This window comes from Magnolia sinica, chromosome 19, assembly GCF_029962835.1.
Source record: "Magnolia sinica isolate HGM2019 chromosome 19, MsV1, whole genome shotgun sequence".
Classification (NCBI taxonomy): domain Eukaryota; kingdom Viridiplantae; phylum Streptophyta; class Magnoliopsida; order Magnoliales; family Magnoliaceae; genus Magnolia; species Magnolia sinica.
In genome coordinates, this window is record NC_080591.1 from 60,793,044 (window position 1) to 60,813,295 (window position 20,252).

The 20,252-nt window shown below is 39.3% G+C and overlaps 1 protein-coding gene and 2 long non-coding RNA genes across 3 annotated transcripts; 2 read left to right on the forward strand and 1 right to left on the reverse strand.

Moving 5' to 3' along the window:
* The first annotated feature begins 1,139 nt into the window (after positions 1-1,139).
* Positions 1,140-3,874, forward strand: LOC131235384 (uncharacterized). Its single transcript, XR_009166093.1, has 2 exons — positions 1,140-1,394; positions 3,575-3,874. It is a non-coding gene; the product is annotated as an uncharacterized LOC131235384 (long non-coding RNA).
* A 1,043-nt stretch (positions 3,875-4,917) lies between these two features.
* Positions 4,918-5,895, reverse strand: LOC131235383 (uncharacterized). Its single transcript, XR_009166092.1, has 3 exons — positions 5,761-5,895; positions 5,588-5,660; positions 4,918-5,158 (listed from the first exon to the last, which is right to left on the reverse strand). It is a non-coding gene; the product is annotated as an uncharacterized LOC131235383 (long non-coding RNA).
* Positions 5,896-18,573: 12,678 nt separating this feature from the next.
* LOC131234711 (NDR1/HIN1-like protein 10) lies at positions 18,574-19,508 on the forward strand. Its single transcript, XM_058231647.1, has one exon. It carries the CDS (start codon positions 18,656-18,658, stop codon positions 19,334-19,336), a length of 681 nt encoding a protein of 226 aa, XP_058087630.1. The 5' UTR covers positions 18,574-18,655; the 3' UTR covers positions 19,337-19,508.
* Positions 19,509-20,252: the final 744 nt, after the last annotated feature.

A 20,252-nucleotide genomic window follows, 5' to 3' on the forward strand; every position in this document is an offset into this window, starting at 1 on the left:
ACAATCGAAAGGTGAATCCTGAATGTCGAACCGAGCACCATCAGTTGTCCCTATCTAGACATTTGCCACCATGTTTGACCCATTACCGAGCTGAGGACTTAGCTCAATCTTAAAGATCCGTCTTTCGAGATCCTCAGAAGATAATCTCTGACCCCAGAAAAATAGGAGATCTAAAATCTCGGGATCCCCCCAAGAAGGATCCCGAAACCATGGGATCATATCTCCTTTATAAATAAGAGACGCCTAAAGGTGAAAGGTATGCACACATTCTCATCTTGTAACCCTTTATAAAATTATTAGACCTAGATTCTAAGCCTGACTTTGGCATCGGAGGGTCCCCTGCAGTAGCTAGGGTCTCCTTTGTCCTCTTCCTGTGCAAGTGTTCGAAAGTAGCAAAAGATGGTGAGCCAAAAATTGCATTAACGGACCACACCATACATAACAATGGGGATAATGACTCTCATAGTTAAAACATTCATAAGGCCCACCATGACATTTACTTTCCATCTAATCTGTTCATAAGCTCACATAGACATGGATGAAGAGAAAAAACAAATATCATATTGATCCAAAATTTATGTGACCCCAGAAGGGTTTCAATGGTAGGCGTTCAATCCCCCCTGCTTTTTACAGTGTGGTCCACTTAATTTATGGATTTCTCAGTTTTTCGGTTCAAGCACTGCGAGGAGCTCATACATCATGATGGGACCTAAAACTTGGTGACACCAACACACCAGCCACATCGGTGTAACCTTCAAGGGGCCTACAGTAATGTTTGTTTGTCATCCAACCCTTTCATGATGTCAAAAATCTTGGATGAAGAGAGAACACAAATAGCAACTTAATACAAACCTTTCGTAGCACCACTAAGTTTTCAACATTAAGATTTGCGTTTAATCTTTAATCTCTCCTTTGGTGTGGTCCCCTTGGCTGTAGATATGCTTCAACGCTAGTTGTCATGGACGCGGATTGCGTCCTAACCCCGCCTGGACGCTCAAAAAGACGGACTAGTCATGTTACTTTCTGATTGGCTGACACTGTAGGGCCCACAAGTGAGGTAGTTCATGGTGCATTACATGCCATTAGGTCTAGTAGTATTCGACCCCAATTAAAAAAAAGCCCACAAATCCCGTCCAAAAATCCCTCGGGCTCTCTCTCTCTCTCTCTCTCTCTCTCTCTCTCTCTCTGGTTCTCGATTTCCTTACCTCCTTCTCAGATTTCTCTCCTTTCTCTCTCAGATCTCTCTTTCCTTCCCTTCCTGAATCTCTCTTTCCTTCCCTCTTATATTTCTCACCCCTTCTCTCCCTGCTTCTCTCCGAGAAATGCCGCACTGAATCATCCCATAGAAACGTTGCACCGAATCGTTTTTATCACTTTGCAGCAACTTTTAAGAAGTAATATTGATTGTTTTTTAAATTAGAAGATTTAGGATTTGTAAATTTTAAAATTTTAGGGATTTTAAAATTTGGGGGTTTAAGGATTTAGCTACTTGTATGGTTTTGGAAAATTCTCTCCATTACTATATTCTATTTGAGGTGCGTTTGGATACTCACTTCAACTGAATTGTAATAAACTTTATTCGATACTTAAGAAAATTACTAAAATAGAGGTGGGATGAAATGGGTCTATCCCCACTTGTTCATTTCCACTTTATCGATTTGCAACAAACCGTAATTTAATCCAATTCAACATCCAAACACATAATCAGTGAAGTCCCACCATTTTTGCATGCCAACTATTTGATGAAATGTGTAAGCATGTCTTAGAAGTTCTATGCAGTTCCATCCTCACCCTACATGTGCAAACATGTAATGCAATTGAGATTGTTGGTCTGGTGGTCCACAATGTAGATGATTTGTGGCCAAAAAGTCATGCTGATTGGACAATTGCAACCGTCCATCTTATTATGAATTTCACCTTTTATATGTGCACCATTTCTCCATTCGAATAGTCCCTTTTTAAGACACCGGTCGCCTTGATTTTTGGATATGGCTCATCCCTATGGTGTACCTCGAGTTTGACAATCTTGCTCACAGCATGCTAATTCACATGTATAAATTAACATGTCTGCAAATGCCTTCTCGAGCATAATGACATGCATGTATCACTGTAGAATCCCTCATTGTGGATTATCAATCTTTTATTCATTGGTAATGCGTGGCCTGCTTATTAGTTTGATGAGATGCTTGATCTAATTGTTTAAGAACTGTAATGTGATGCCTACTCATGGGATTAGAATTTTGTGCCATGTGTGTGAGATTTTAGCGGTTCATTAGGTGGCCCACCACATGTGTATGTACTATGGCCTAGAAATCAGGCTAGCCCATTCATATGCAAGAATTGGTGGAAATTAACGAGGCATGGGTTATCCTTTTCTACTTTTGTAGGTTCTGGATTATCTATTTATGAAGAACAAACTTGCTTGACAGCATAAAATTAGATAGGTGGTACCAACATCTAAGGGAAATGGATGACTAAAAGGAATTGACCATGTTTAGCATTTGATGTACAAGTGTGGTCCATCTAACAACCAAACCAGCCTGATTTTTAGGTCACAGCATATACACTGTTTGGTTGATATCATGAATGACCTGAATCTCATTCATGCATGCCATATTGCAGCATTTTAGGAGTGCATAGTTGGGCTCCTTCAAGAGATTGCACCATTTTCTATTGTTGGAAGTTGGAACATCTTCTATGATGTTTTTTCATAAGCTTATGAGGTATCATAAATGCAATCTTTGGGTTTTCAGTTCAACGATCCAATCATTGATATTATAGGGCCCACTGTAGACACCATGTGCTAAAAATAGGTTGTTTCGCTCCTTAATGGGGAACAAAAGGTGCACAATAGGGTAATACATATTTCTGGACATCCATTTGTTTTGAAAATAGGACCACCCGAGGTGTGAAACGGCTTCACTTTCAGGGAGAAACTCTCCATCTGAGTGATGGGTATTCCTAACCTAAGTTTTGCAATGCCAGTGTAGTGGAATGGTTATGTTTTACAATGAAGCAATCTTGATTTATTGCAACTCCAACATGCATGTGGATGGCCCATGGTACAAAAATCACCCCAATCAAAGAATCCTAGCTATCTGATTAAACATGTTTTCTCTATGAATGTGGACTTCAACTCATTTTTATTTCACTGTCCATTTGTGGTCTGCACATTAGACAAGATTGCTTGTTCATCATGGTTTCTGTACCATGGGTGATCCTTGGTAGTGCTCGCAGATGGATTGCCTAGATTTGTTGAACCTTCAGTTAAGACCTGTTCGTCATGCAAGTTGGCATGATGGCATTGGAATCTTTTGGTGTACAACTATTATATTTGAGCATTTAAACAATTTGAACTTGGATGCGGATGGATCTATCTGCAGGTAGAAACTTCATTTCTGAAAATGCATATGAAGATGTCATTAGTCATATGAAGGATTTATCTGTTGAAGCTAGTGGTAAGGGCACATCCAAGAAACCATGTCCAACACTTAAATTATTAGCATACAAGCTATAACTATGGTATATTGTCTCAATTTAACAAATTGTAACCCTTTTGGTTATATCCAAACAGGTACCTTCACAACACAATGCAAAGAGTTATCATCCAGTGAAGGAATCTCACAAGGATAAGGAGTGGAAAATGGATCAAGAGAAGATCCCAACAATCAGTGACACTTATATTAGATCAATAGCCCCATTAGAACTCATGAACTTTAACATTAGATGTATTTTGGAAATCGTATTTATATCTGGACTGAATCTTGTCAGTACAATGAAAGCTTTGCCCTTTCCTTTCTCCATTTGGAAATTGTATTTGTATTTGCAAAACCATGTGTCTTGGATCAAAGTAGTTTCATGATTATCTGTATTAGCTTTAGATGGGTTGATCTATCAGGGAATGTACTAGCAAGAGCACCACTTATATATGTATATTTATTTTTATATATAGAGGAATTAGCTATGGATGTTAGCCGTAGCCCTATATCTGGAGACAGTAGCAATTGCTAACTTCAGTCTATAGCGACGGATATCATAGTTGTATGTACATTTCGCCATAGAACTTATGGCTATGGCACCTACTGCTACGGTTATACTACGAACTATAACCGTAGCCATATGTATTTAGCTACGGTTTTATCTGTAGCGCTTGCCCCTTTTTCTGGTAGTGTATATGGAAAATCTGAACCTGTCAATTGGTGGGGAGCATTTTTTTCTTCATTAAGAAAGAAAGACAACAACTTTACACATTCCACCACAAGAAGGGCTACTGTTTTTATTTTTTTTATTTTTATGGTTAGGAATTTACAATCTGGAAGATTTTTAGTGCATGGGACTGCCAGTGTGGCTCATCATATCAATGTTGGATCATATCAAGATGAATTGCAGAATCTCTTGAGCTTTATTCATGGTAGTGATACCATGACATAAGCTATTCATCTCTTTGTAAGTTGATAGCACAGCTAGATCATTCTGGGTAGATACTAGAATCTAATTTCAGCTTGGATTGATGGGATCTTATCAATTTGCTACCTTTGAGATGGCATAGGGAAAACACGCCCCACTTTTCTTTTTTTTTGACACTCTTTTGTGGCTTCTATAGCCAGCAATCTGTATATTTCACCTTGTAATTATAAACAGAATGTGGTAGATGATGATCATTCTCTTATAAATGTGCACTGTTTGTGGATATGGTTTGAAGATTTTCTTCATTAGACCGAGTTATGCTTGGAGACCATATTGTGGTCACAGTGACAAAGCCTTTTTTCTTGGGCCTCTTGGGAGATTTTCAATGGCACATGGGGTGACCCATCATCAATTTCAACCATTCATTTATTCAGACAATGAGTAAGACATGTGAAAAAAATCATGACAATCATCAATGCAATGGAAAATGGAGAGCCAAGATTGAGCAGGAAAAAAAAAATACCCTTCCAATCATCATTTTGAAACAGCTACCAAATAAATCCTACTTTGGTCTGCCTCAAGCATTATATGGACACCTTATTAAAAATCTCAGCCACCTGATAATTAATACAGTGGGCCCATAAGATAAAAATAAATTGACTATACAAAATCTACAGAGAGCCACAAATTATTAGACTGCCAACACATTCACACCGAACGTCCTTATAGTCTGCTTCTTGGAACATAAATCCTGCACAAGAATGAAAAAAATATAAAATTAAAGGTTATTCTTCAAACCTACAATCTTCATGATATGTAAATGAAAATAAGCATTCATATTAAGAATTTGAAACTATGGATGGGAAACACATGTAAACATGACTAGCGCCCACTCGCAATGATTGAAGAAACACAATGATCAAATTTGGTAGTGGAGAACCTCCTAATGTGGAAAATGAAAAAGTGGACTTTAGGAGCCATATTGCAGATTTGACAATTCAAATGTTTACATTGTGTTAACTTTGGAGGGTTCAAATGATCATGATACTCATAACCATTTTGAAAATGGTGAACCTTCAACTGGCATATTTATATGCTTATCCAAACCTACTTTTTCCCTGACCCGTTTGTGGATGGAGCAAAACTCAAAAACTGCATTAAGGAGAAGATTGGTGCTCACTTTTGACAAAATATTAGAACGTATATGATGCTCTTCCCATCGATTAATTATTGTCAGATTGTTGTGATGACAACTGCATAGAAATTTCACATATAAATAAAGAAGATATCTTAAAATATGAAATTTAAAAAGGTATGTTCAATATATTTTGCCTTTAAAATGATTAATTTTACCTGGTTACACACAACGCTTTCTTGAGAAGATAATTGTGGGTTGCTCAAGAGAAATTGCTAATTCGAGTTGATGGTTGGATAACCACAAGCAACAAAAGAGCTACTCGTGGATCCACTAGGACCACTCCCAAGATTGTAACGCCCTAAAAATCGGGGGTCGAGCAGGAACTCAACTCCCGAGTTCCAATGCATCACTTATGCAACATAGATAATGATGATTAAATGCTCTATATTAGTACATTAAACATGAATGAGATTAAGCCAAAACAACATATCATACTCTAGAGATGATTAATTTAGGCAAGCGGAAGACTGTAATAGGTATATAAAACGTATAAGTAGTCGTAGGTCTCCAAAGTATGATCATTTTACCAGGTCAATAATTACATATAAATTCTCAAAATATACAAGATGGTACTGTGTAATGTCATCTAGTCCAGAACCCCGTAGCCCCGTTAACGTAACTCTAGGTCTACAGAGACCTGCCAGAGAGTTGCATATAGGAGAACTCCTCGTCATCATAAAAGTCTGGCTCTACTTCGCAAACATTGCCATCATCTGAAACTAAAATAGGGTCTGGTTGGTGTTTAAAACACCAACCCGTAACGTGGGAGTGAGTGATCAACTCAGTGGAATAATAAAGCAAAGGTTAACATGTTATCTATTCAGTCAAGCAGTAATGATAACGCAATACAACAATCAAGTCCAAGTACTCTTATTAATGCAAGAATGATATGAAATAATGATGCATGCCCTCGCCTGCGCTCCCTCAGCGACTTCATCTCATGATCGCGGCATGCAACCCTTCCTCAGTGCTTGACCTGCTACGCCAAAGGCACACGTAATGCGGTGCATGCACGTGATTAGTTAGGTTCTTACTTAGGTTTATTCATACAGCAGGATTGGGAAGCTAAGGTACCTCCCTTATATCATTTCCCGAACAATAATCTATTCTAGGGTTGTCAGTCCTAGTAAATCTCATATGATGTTGCGGTTCTAGGTCACTACAAAGAGCTCGTCACCTGATCAATGTAGGCCTAGTTTATACTCTAGTTGCTACGAAAAGGCTTATTGCCTCAACACAATCTCAGAGTATGCTCGAGGTCACTGCACCAATGCCCTACCAACTAGTAGTCTACTTTTAAAGGCTCGCCACCAACCCGACTGGGAACCATAGTCAGGCTGCGCCAGTGTAGGCCGACAGCTAAAATACAGTGTCCCATACCATCGTATTCGGCTCACGAGTTTGGGTTAGTCACTGCACATTACGGGGAGGCTCATCACCCAAGTGTAGGTCGATAGCTCGACCACGGTGTCCCATATCACCATGTCCAGCTCATGAGTCTTAGCGGATCGAGGTACCAAAGTTAAACAGGTTTTCTATTGGTAAGTTTAGTACCTTAGATTCAAGCAATAGCGTCCATACATGGTGAACATACATCGGGTCAATCGAGTTGCTTGACAAGCTCGACTAGTATGAGCATACATCGAGCCGATCGACATGGAGTGCGTAAGCACTCCGCATGGCCTAACCACTGTCGACTAGCAGCGTATGACTTAGATTCATCTGGCGTGTCCATCGTGGCTAGGTAGTATGGCCACCTATCGTAAACCATTACCGATTGCCTGGACTACTTCGTAGCCCCAATCATATTTCATACAGTAGCATTCATATTAAGCCAAACAGCATGTTCAAATACAAATATCATATGAGCATTTCAACAAACACACAGGTTACATGTTAGCATACATAGGCATTTCAAACATAAAGCACATAGTAGCGATGTAGGTTACATAAAAGAAACTATAGCCATAGTTAAGGGAATTGAGAACCCTATCTCAACACCCTCATTACATGCATTTAAACAAACATTTTCTTATTCAGGCATTTTATCAAACACTTAGCCTACACATATTACATACATGTAATAGACTAGTTACAACGTACATCCCGGCAAGCCCCTTTTTCAAAAGAGTTGCCACATACACAACAAGCATATATCCATAGCTAATAATCATGGCAAACATAAATTCAAATTCCATATTCATTCAAACATATCAACAAACATGTAGAATACACTATATTCAACATAGTTCATATATATGTGTAAAGTGCAGGAAACATCGCAGTTAAGCATGTGACAGCATTCAAGTTAGTCATAAATCATTAACTGACATTGAAAGCCTTGAAAACCATAACCTAAACATTTATAGTCCGCACCTTTCGCCGCTAAACTCGTAACGAATTCAGTTCGTTCTTTAATCTGTCGTTTATGGCACAACGACAACCTAACGTATGACATATGTTAGTTAATTCATCCTTCACTCTATTTGAAACCCTAAAACAGATCGGGGTTAGGTTTTCTGACCTAAAAATGGGATCAGAATCGCCCGAATAGCGATACAGGAAGTGGTGGATAAGCACGTGGAGTAATGGGATTGAATCCCAGGAAGAAACGCTGACTCTCTCTCTCACTTTCTCTCTCTTTCCTTCTCTTTTCTCTCTTCTCTCTCTTAGGGTTTTCCAAATTCGTATGGAATGAGAGAGAGAGTTTAAGACCTTATATAGGCTCAAACGTGAGCTCAATGGCCCCAGGGCCATGGTATACTTAGGTTATAGCCAAAACCCATATGTTTTGGCTCAATGGAACACTTCTGGAGGCCCCTTTTCTGCGTGCAGTCGGACTTAAGCTCCCTGACATTGGATCTAGGTCAATTTAATTTTTCAGTCCAATCGGGTTTACAGATCGACTGTGGCGGACCATTTTCAGTTCAACGGTCACCAATACTCGATCAGAGCCACAAGTGTACTAACATGTGTTGAAATTTTTTTCTAATCTGAGGGTGTAATTGGGTTAGATTCTGACAGTTAGAATCCTTAGATTTGGCCTGCAAGTGAACGACTCAATTCACTTCGCGTTTCTCACACACTTTGCTCCAGGCTCAAGTTGTGCGTTTTTGGTTACATTAGGACTTGATTTTCAAGATGGTAGTTAAGTCCAATGAGGTGGTCATAACCGTATAGTTTCGCCATCATCAGACTTTCAACGCGTGGTCCAGATCCGATACGGAGTTTCAAAGTGCTCCCGAGAGCAACTGGGTTTAGAGATTGATCTTAGGTTTTTAGGTAATGTAGAATTAGTGGTTCTACTCGTTTTGGGTCTTATAGTTTGTATTTAAAGTGGTTCAAGCTAATTCTACTGAGTATTCAGTTTAATACTTAACTAAATTATCCCTAATTATGATAGAATATGGTCGTAGGGCAGTTCTACGCCCCTTTCTGGTACTTTTAATAAGTATATTATTTTAATTATTTTTTTAGTAGTTCATCATCATGTCTAGTTTATCTTTACCAAATTTCATTAGATTTCGTATTGTAGAAAAATTCTAAAAATTCTAGAAGCAGCAGCTGTCCAAACTAATAATTTTTGAATAGTTGTCACAACGACCTATATTTAACTATATTAACATTTTTATTATATTTTTTACTTATTTTTATATGAAACTATACTTATTAAGCTTCAATCTGACTTTTGAATCACCTAAATTGGAATTATAACAAGGGAAATATGACTTTTCAAAGTTGGATGAAAAAACTGCAGAAAACGGCAGGAAACGGGCCGCCCGGCCCGCTGGGCGGCGAGGCCTCGCAGTCACGGCGATGCCATCGCCGTTCGCTATCCTATCTGGTGGTGGTTTCGTCACCCGATATTTGAAATGGGAGTATCTTTCAAACTGGAATGAGTTACGCGATTTGCAATATATGATTTTGGGGTAGGAGAAGTTGATCTATCCAAATAACCTATTTATTTTGCGATATTCCATAAGTTTAATGGTCAAAAGCCAATTTTATTTATTTATTTACTATTTATAGAAATTTTTAATTTAAGTATTATTCTTCCTCACCTAAACTTTAGGATTCATGTCTAATATGAAAGTATTAGGAAACTTTTGAAGAATAAGGTGGTGAAAGGTGAGATTTTGAAGGAAATGGGTAAAAAGAGAATTTTGGACTTTGGAATTTAGTTTTGAGAAGTTAATAAGGTGTTAGAATCAACCCATTGCCTAAGGATGCCTAACTCCAAGTTGGCAAAAATCTGGGGTGTTACAAAGATTAAAAAGGTTTTGTTGAAGCATGTTAAGATTAGCTGGTTGGTATTCACACTAAGGTAATAATGATGCATCGATGGATCTACCAGGTAATCGAAGAGAACTCGCCACCATACTATTCGAACTCTAACAAAACCAAAAGGGAAATTAAAAACTATAACAACATAAACATATGTCATGACAAGCTTTACAAAACAAGTTTCAATTGATACCTTATTGAAATGACACATTGGGGTGAACGTAAATTGATAATTTGAAGGTTGAAATGCATGGGCCATTTCCTGTCTCTCTTGATTTTCTTCTGTTTGAGCAATAAGATTTCAAAATCTTTTCTTCCGTGCTTTATCTAACGGATTTTTATATATACGATGATTGCCCCTAACTTTAGGCTTTACTTTAATCTCATGTACAGTTTGTGAACTCAAACTATCCACAAAAGTAAATGCTTTTTCAATCGGTTCACGGCACCCGTTTTCGGTATCTACACTTACAATTAGCTTAGGATGTGCACTTTTAATATCTATATTTTCAGTTGGCTCAGATTGTGCACCTTCAATTTTAGTATCTACACTTTCAGTTGGGTCTGAGCATGCATGTTCTTCCCCTACACTATTGTCAACAACTTGATAAGAGTTTAGTAGAAGTTCCTTAATCCTTTTCATGCATTCCATCCCTTCATCATGAAATTTATTAGAATATCTATCAGCAAATTTGAAGACCTCCTCATGTTCTCCAACTATTGCCTCAATTTTAAGAAGTTTGCGAGACATATTTGTACTGCTTACCCAATACAATATTGCAGTTATCTTGTATTGTTAATGTAGCCACTTCTTTAGCAAAACCTACCTTTGCATCTCTATGCCATCTTTTCATAATATAACAAGGAGGAAGCACCTTTATACTATAATAATCTAAAACTTTTAATGCATGACTATACAAGATGCCCATAAACTCAAACTTGCGGCAGCTACACGTCACTGTATTGTCTAGTGAGTCAAATTTAACAGTGCGTCCTTCAACTTTATCGTTATCAGTAACTCGAAATAAGACAACTGTGTCAACCTCACCACATTTAAAAAGAGAATGATTAAGAATTTTCTTAAACTCATTTTGAAAATTTTCAAACGCTTTCGGAGTGTATGTATTTGCTGCTTCCTTTAGCATTTTTATATCAAAAACCAATATCGAGGTACTTTGCCTCATTTTGAAATCAGCTACGGCTTCTTCGTATCGTCTATGAGCTAGCACCCGCTCATAATGATTGAAGAAATGCAAGAGGTTGTATTTAGAGTTCAGATATCTTTCAAAATATTATTCATGCTCTCGCTTCGCTGCGTACTCTTCATGTTAGCGTAGAATGTTTTTCTTCCATAAAGCAAAGCCCATTTTTCTTTTTCTTTAAACAAATTCTATAGCCACTTGTTTTGCATTAAATCATACTTTTCGAGCATTTTATTCCATGTTATTAGAAACTCTTCCTCATCCTCATAGTCATATACACACCTACTAAAATCATGTTCAAAACTTTTTCAACCTTTAAATACATTATTAAGGTGCTTTGCAGCATCTTGGTAGATATGCCAGATACATAGACGGTGATATGTTTCCGGCATCATTGTAGCTATTGCATTGGCCATTGCAACATCTTGGTCTGTGAGAATTGTCATTGGTTACCTTCCAGACATCGCGCTTAGAAATGTTTCAAACAACCACTTAAAAGATTCAATCATTTCATCATATAGTAATGCCACACCAAATATTACAGTTTGCTTATGATGATTTATCCCAATAAATGGAGCACATGGCCGTCTATAACTATTTATTCTGTATGTTGTATCAAAGCAAATCATGTCCCCAAAAACACTATAATCCATTATTGACTTCCCATCTGCCTAGAACATATTCATAATCAAATCATCCCCATCCACTTGTATTGCATAAAAGAACAATGGATCATTTACTTGCATTTTTTGAATCTATCGTAGAACTACTCCTGCATCACCTTTTTCCGTTGCTTTCATTCGCTTCCTTTGTAAGTAATTTTTGTAATCAATGTGCATGAAACCTATATTCTCTCGCCCTCCAGATTGTTTACTAAAATATTCTAAAGCCACTTTAGGTGGTATACCTGAAGCTTCCATCATCTCTGCTCAACTTTTTTTTATCATCAGTGAAGTCTCTCTATGACCTTAACATGTGCACTTTTGACAGTGTAACAACTTCATGGTTATGCTATTCAATAAATTTAATCACTTTGTACCTTCCATTTACTTGAAGCTTAATAATCATGTTTGCTTGACATTGAGTTCTAGTATTCAGACGGGTGCTTTTTCTCTTAATCAGACAATATCTTTCTTTTCACACTTTCGACCTTCTTTAGAACAACAAAACTGCCTCTTAATCATGACATTATTGTCTGATTTTTTTTGTCCAATTTTTTCTAATACTGAATCCCGTTTTTCTAACATATCTATTGTAAATTTTATATGCACTCTCATCAGAACTGAACTCCATTCCTAGTTTTAGTTTTTCATCTAACTCCTCGTCAAAACTAAAATCCATTCCCACTTCTGGTTCTTCATCTAGCTCCTCATTTGTTTGGACCCGTACAACTTGTCTTGCCTCATGGTTGTCTACTTGCTGATTTGCTTGTTGATCATCTATTTCAATATCAAACTGTAGCCATCGACATGGTTGAGAAAATAGTTGACTCTCCCGAATATTATCATCCATTTCACCAATTAGCCTTTAAAAGAAAAAGGTAAAACCAAATAACACGAGACTTTGAAGAAAACCAACATGTACTGCAGAAACAAAACCTATTAAACATTTTTTTTTAACAAAGTAAACATTTAAGCATCATATGCAACAAGAGTATCGAATAACTCCCTATAAACAAGGCAACATGTATATGCCGTGAGGCCGAGGTCGAATCCACAGGGACTGATACCTGTACGTTATCTGAAACCAAGTAGAACTAGAACTAGACTAAGATGCGATCTAAACAAAATAGAATTTAAGAAATAATTGTGGAATAATTATCTAAAACTTTAAGGAATTCAGAGGAAGGAAACTAGGGATTCAGAGGATCCACTTGTAGAGATCAGGGAGATCTTATGCCTGCATCAAGGATTCAAACTGAACTTACTTGATCTGGTTTTCAAGAGATGAAAGGTATATGAATTAGAATGGATTCCATCATCCTACCATGCCTAGGAGACAAAGTAAATAACGGGATTAAACTAATTGCCAACCAATCGAAAGTACATGAAAGTTAGGAAGAGCACTATCATTCAACCATGCCCAGGAGACGATGGTGAACAACAGGGCCTCCTGACGTCATAAACATCAAAAGAGAAAAAAGAGATATTCAAAGCCATTGTAATTTCAGTCACAACAGACCATTAAAGACTGAGAAAATATTCTTTTAATAATCAACTCAAAACCAATTTCAGTTCATAAATTTAAATGAAAAGCAGGAAATAGTGTCTCCCATCTCGCTACAGGCTTCACCTCTTAGCCCTAGCTAAAAGGATTAGCCACACATGGATGGGCTGATTAAACAACAAAATAAAAATAAAAAGGAAAAGAAAAGAACAAGAAGGAGAGAGAGAAAAAACCCAGTAAAACCGGCCTCTGCTCCAGCGCTCCCTCTTCCTTTCTTCTTTTATTTTTTTTCTTCCTTTCCTCCTCACGCTTCCCACGTTCCCAACAGCAGCCCCAACTCCCTGTTTTCTTTTTTTTTCTTTTATCCTCAGCCGTGCACAGCAGCAGCAGCCCCCCTACTGCACTCTCTTCTTCACGTCCTCCTTTCTTCCAACCAAAGATGATCCTATGGCCATCCTCCCTTCTCTCCTTTTATCCTTTTTAAAGATGGAAAAGCCCCCCTGGTGCTGTGGAGTCCTGAAGGGATTAGGCTGCGGAAAGCTTCGCAGCCAGCCTGCGTAAGAACGCAAAACAGTTTGCGTTTGAATGAAGTTTGAGATGGATGAACGTCCTAAGCTCCGATTTTGGCTTCTTGGTTGGGGTAAAGACCCACTTATAAGGATTTTGGACGGTTTGGATCGGCAATCCGGCAGTGATAGAGATCACGGGATGCCCCACAAGCTCCGGTTTTCACGGTCGCGCGCGGGCTGAGTAAACAGAGCCCGCATTATTGCCGCTGGACTCTTGGTGGGGCCCATTTTTGACATCTACGGAAAAATCCATGCCGTCCATTAGATGCGTGACGAAATTCCAGTCAGGAAGGACTGGTTTTTGTCGAGTGTTGGTGTGGTCCACCGATGTTTCTCTTCCACCGTCTATCGTCCGTTTTAACGCTCGAAAATTGATTTCCGATGTATCTCGAATCTTTTCCACCTAGGCCATGGTAACATGGACCCTGGGAATAGGATGAATGGTCCAGATTTTCCATCTGGAGAGCGAGTGGGGCCCACTGTTGAGAAACGCAATGCACGGCGTAAAACGCTGTGCGTTTTGTTGAAATTGGAAGAAGAAGACGGTCAGAAGTCGGTTTGACCGACTTCTCGTTCCTGTGCACGGCCAGTGCACTTATGCACTATGCACACACACACCCCAATGGGGTCCATTATGATGTTTTTGAGAGATCCGCTCCGTCTATCCGTTTTGTCAGCTCATTTAAACAGTTGAGCCCAAGATTGAAGCACATCCAGATCTCAGGTGGGCCCAAAATCAATGGTTTATGGGCTGATCTAAGCGTTGGGCCACTTCCAGAGGGATCCAATGGTTGAAATTTGACGTGTACGGTTACTTTATGGTCCTCAGGCCACGTATGAAGTCTTGAACTGATCAGATGGTGGGAACCCTATGATCTTGCATTCTGGACACTTTTCAGGCCACTTGAGCTTCAGTTTCTCGATTTTCACGGACCCCTGGTGTATAATTCCGTCGCTCTTGGTCTCCTAGAGTCCGTTCCTTGCCTTGGTGCTTCTGGAGCGTCAAATCCATGCATTTACCACCCTTTTTCAGTCCAGGCTCTTAAACACACCCTGCATTACAAACACGATTAAATCAGGTCTTTAAACAATACTATGTTTGTAAACATTTAAGCATCATATGCAACAAGAGTATCGAATAACTCCCTATAAACAAGAAACTTTTTCTTTTGTAAATGCATATAGTAAAGAGATATGATTTCATAAAAATTTAGAAAGAAAAAAAATACAATACAACTAGAAGATATATATTCTAACCATTTTTTTAAAACAAAGATTTCTACAAAAGAAAATTTTCCAAAACCATGTAAGTAGCTAAATCCCTAAACCCCCAAATTTTAAAATCCCTAAAATTTCAAAATTTACAAATCCTAAATCTTCTGATTTCAAAAACATTGTATATTACCTCTTGAAAGTTGTTGCAGAGTGAGAGAAATGATTCGGTGCGGTGTTTCTCGGAGAGAAGCAGGGAAAGAAGGAGCAAGAAATCTAAGAGGGAAAGAAAGAGAGATCCGAGAGAGAAAAGGAGAGAAATCTGCAATGTAAAGGTTCTAGTTGCGAAGTGTAAGAATGCTGGAGCGCATGAGTGTAGAAAAATATATTAGAATAAAGTACAAGATAAAATGGAAATGACAAGTAAAGAAGAAAAAAGCCAACTACCTTATGTAGTTAAAATAATATTGATTAGCAAGGGAACCTGTGAATCTCTTGAAGGAGCCCAACTACGCACTCCTAACATGCTGCGATATGGCATGTATGAATGAGATTCAGGTCATTCATGATATCAACCAAACAGTGTATATGCCGTGACTTGAAAATCAAGCTTGTCCGGTTGTTAGATGGACCACACTTGTACATCAAATGCTAAACATGGTCAATTCCTTTTAGTCATCCATTTCCCTTAGATATTGGTGCCACCTATCTGATTTTATGCCGTCAAGCGAGTTTGTTCTTCATAAATAGATAATCTAGAACCTACAAAAGTAGAAATGGACAACCCATCCCTCGTTAATTTCCAACAATTCTTGTATATGAATGGACCAACCTGATTTCTAGGCTATAGTACATACACATGCAGTGGGCCACTTAATGAACCACCAAAATCTCACACGCATGGCACAAAATTCTAATCCCATGAGTAGGCATCACATTTCGGTTCTTAAACAAATAGATCGAGCATCTCATCAAACTAATAAGCAGGCCAAGCATTACCAATGAACAAAAGATCGATAATCCACAATGAGGGATTCTACAGTAATACATGCATGCCGTGATGCTTGGGAAGGCGTTTGCAAACATGTTAATTTATACATGTGAATTAGCATGCTATGAGCAAGACTAGCGAACTCGAGGTACACCATAGGGATGAGCCATATCCCAAGGCGACCGATGCATTAAAAAGGGATAGTTCGGATGGAGCAATGGTGCACATATAAAAGGTGAAACTCACAACAAAATGGATGGTTGCAGTTGTCTAATCACCATGACTTTTTGGCCACAAATCATCTATGTTGTGGCCCACCAAACCAACAATCTCAATTGCATTACATGTTTACACATGTAGGGTGAGGACGGAACTGCATAGAACTTCTAAGACACACTTATGCATTTCATCGAACAGTTGGCATGCAAAATTGGTGGGACTTCACTGATTATGTGTTTGGATGTTGAATTGGATTGAATTACGGTGTGTTGCAAATCGATAAAGTGGAAATGAACAAGTGAGGATAAACTTATTTCATCCCACCTCTATTTTAGTAATTTTCTTAGGTATCGAATAGAATTTATTACAATTCAGTTGAAGTGAGCATCCAAACGCACTTCAAATAGAATATAGTAATAGAGAGAATTTTCCAAAACAATACAAGTAGCTAATCCTAAACCCCTAAATTTTAAAATCCCTAAAATTTCAAAATATACAAATTCTAAATCTTCTGATTTAAAAAACAATCAATATTACTTCTTGAAAGTTGCTGCAGAGTGATAGAAACGATTCGGTGGGGCATTTCTCTAGGATGATTCGGTGCGGTGTTTCTCGGAGAGAAGTAGGGAGAGAAGGGGCGAGAAATCTAAGAGGGAAGGAAAGAGAGATGCAGGGAGGGAAGGAAAGAGAGATTCGAGAGAGAAAGGAGAGAAATCTGATAAGGAGGTAAGGAAATCGAGAAGCATAGAGAGAGAGAGAGAGAGAGAGAGAGAGGGATTTCTGGGCCTTTTTTTTTTTTTTTTTTGTTAATTAATCGGGTCGAGATCTATGAGGCCTAACGGCGTGTAATGCACCGTGAACTTCTTCACTTGTGGGCCATATAGTGTCATCCAATCAAAAAGTAACCCGACTAGTCCGTCTTTTCGAGCATCCGGGCGGGGGTAGGACGCAATCCGCGTTCTGGTTTTCATGCCTTCAATTGATATGGAACACCGTATGGATAAGGTGGATAAAAAGGGAGGAAAAAAAAAAACATACACCACGGTACACGGTAGGCTTATAAAGTCGTCACACGCAGTGTTGGGACACGGCGCAATCCGCGTCCTGGGAAGTCGCTATCGTACTTTGTTGAATAATCTGTTCTCTTTGGGCTTAATCCTCGGACCGGAACCGCTAGAAGACCGGTTTTACGCAGTTCACAAACCACTCAAGCTCTTTTTAAGATAAAACTATGTTCTAAATGTGGAATCCACTCCATCCATCAGGTTCGATCATCCCGCAGTAAGGAAAAAATCGCTGAAGAACTCGGGTGGTCTACACAACAGGTACCAATGTGCATGGGACCCAACAATAGAGTTGTATGTGGGGCCACCATGATGTCGATCTTCCATCAAACCTGATCATCAGGTGTGGTTCGATGAGAGGAAGATGCAAAATAATCCTGATCCATGACGCTGGGACCTCGCCATGTGAAAGTTTTATACCCAATTTTGAATTTCCCCATTGGGATTTTTATTGGGTTGATATTTTGTATGTACAGTGTAAATAATGATTCTCACCTTATGGACGGAGTGGATATAATATAGTGATCTCGAAAGAGCACGGGTACATGAAACAGGGTGCGGATTCAGTCCCATCCAGACCTGACGAGAGTTCGATCGTAACCGTGGGGCTTACTTTGATGTATATGTTGTGTATCTATGCCGTTCATCCATTTTTACATTTCATTTTAATGACATAATCACAAAACCTAAGCAGATCCAAATCTCAAGTGGAACATACCACTGGAAACACAGTGGTTATTGAACGTCAACCATTAAAAACTTCTTAGGGCACACCGTATTGTGTATTTGACATCGCATCTGTTTATAAGTTCAAACAGAACTACATGAATGGAAAATACAAATATCAGCTTGATCCAAAAATTTTGTGGCCCACAAAATGTTTTTAACGGTCAATCACCACTGGTTCATTTGGTATAGTCCATCTGAATATTAGATCTGGTTTAGTTTTCGGCTCACGTCCTAAAATGATTTGGACAAACGGATGGACGGCGTGGATATAAGACACACACATCAACAAGGTGAGCCCCGCAGTCACGAGCTGACCGACCTGGCTGAATCCGCACACCGTAAAACGCGTGATATAGATGACTTCGGTCCTCTTTAGGCGTGTTCATCATTTTGCCCGACGTGTATATTAGAATACGATGGCAGACCGAAATACGAAAACGCGGCGACCGAAATTTCTTTGAAAGCTAACGTCTCAAACGCCTATTAAATGAGCCACCCCATTTCTTCTTTTCTCCACACCCAACTCTCTCTCTCTCTCTCTCTCTCTCTCTCTCTCTCTCTCAGCCTCCTTGTTTCTTCTTTTCTCCACACCCAACCTCTCTCTCTCTCACCCCATGGCAGAGGCAAAGCAAGTCCCTTTGAATGGAGCTTACTATGGTCCACCTATCCCTCCCCAACAAACCCATCACCGGCGCGAGCGAGGGAGCGGATGTTGTGGCCCATGCTGCCTACTGAGCACCTTGTTCAAGCTCATCGTCACCATCATCGTGGTTCTGGGCATCGCCACCCTCGTTTTCTGGCTCATTTTCCGCCCTTCCAAGATGAAAGTGTATGTCGAGAGTGCTACGCTTACCGAATTCAATCTCACCGACAACAATATTCTCCATTACAATCTTGCAGTAGATGTTGCTATAAGGAACCCCAACAAGCGGATTGGCATTTACTACGATAGGCTTGAAGCTAGAGCTTACTACGAAGGAGAGCGGTTTGGTTACAATCCTTTGCCGGCTTTTTATCAAGGGCATAAGGACACTACCAATCTCCACCCAGTTTTCTCTGGGCAAATTCCCATTTCACTGGGGAACTCTGATGTTGTGGATTTCAATAGGGAGAAAGGACAAGGGTTTTTCTCCATTGATGTTAAGATCTATGCAAGGCTTAGATTTAAGATTGGATCAGTCAAGACCAGGCGCTTCAAGCCAGATATCGAGTGCGAGTTGAAGGTCCCTTTGACAACAAATGGCAGATCCTCGGCCATTGGATTTATTGGGACAAAGTGCGACGTTGATTTCTGATCACCACCGCATGTTTCTTTTTTAATGGTTCTGTTTATTCATTGATTATGCATTTTTCCTTTCTATTTTATCTTATGGTTTGACTGTTTATTCCTTTATTGTTTCCCTTAATAATACTAGACCCCATTTGCATTGGGGCCCACCATCCTGATGGTTTGGTTTGTACATTCAATTTCGATTGTGGATGAGTTCATGTTTGTGGTCATCATCTATTCTCTACAACAAAGGCATCATATAATTCTATTTAAATGAAAACACAAACTCATAACCACTAGTGGGTGTTTCCCACACAAGTTTTCTTTTGATTAATCTCTCGGCTTTATTTCTTGGACTCATCCAAACTATCGATTCCTCCCTAATAAAAGGGAGAGGGATCCCTCATTACATCCATTTCCCCCACAACCGGCAACAGTGGCTATGTCACCCATCTCGCCACTCTCTGTTGATCTCTTTTGGGACTCTCTCCCTCTTCTTTATGCTATTGCCAATGACAATAGCCTGGGCAATGGTAGCCATGGCCATTGCTGCTAAGGCTGCCGTGATAGCAACATCTAAATAACGAAACAGAGGGGCGGGGGCGGGGCGGAGCGGAGAACGACTTCGGCCAGTTCCCATGTGGTTTAAGAGGAGATGACAGTGGTGACTGCCCAAAAAAAATGAAAGATGAGTTTTCTGTTGAAACCAGAGAGAGTGGTTTAAAGAGGAGACGGCAGCGATGACTGCCCCAAAAATTTGAAAGATGAGATTTCTGTTAAAACCAGAGGGAGACGGTTTAAGAGGAGACAACAGCGATGACTGCCCCAAAAAAATTGAAAGATGAGTTTTCTGTTGAAACCAGAGAGAGAGAGAGAGAGAGAGAGAGAGAGAGAGAGAGAGATGTAGATGGGCCTCCAATGGGCTTGGTGAGTATGACTTC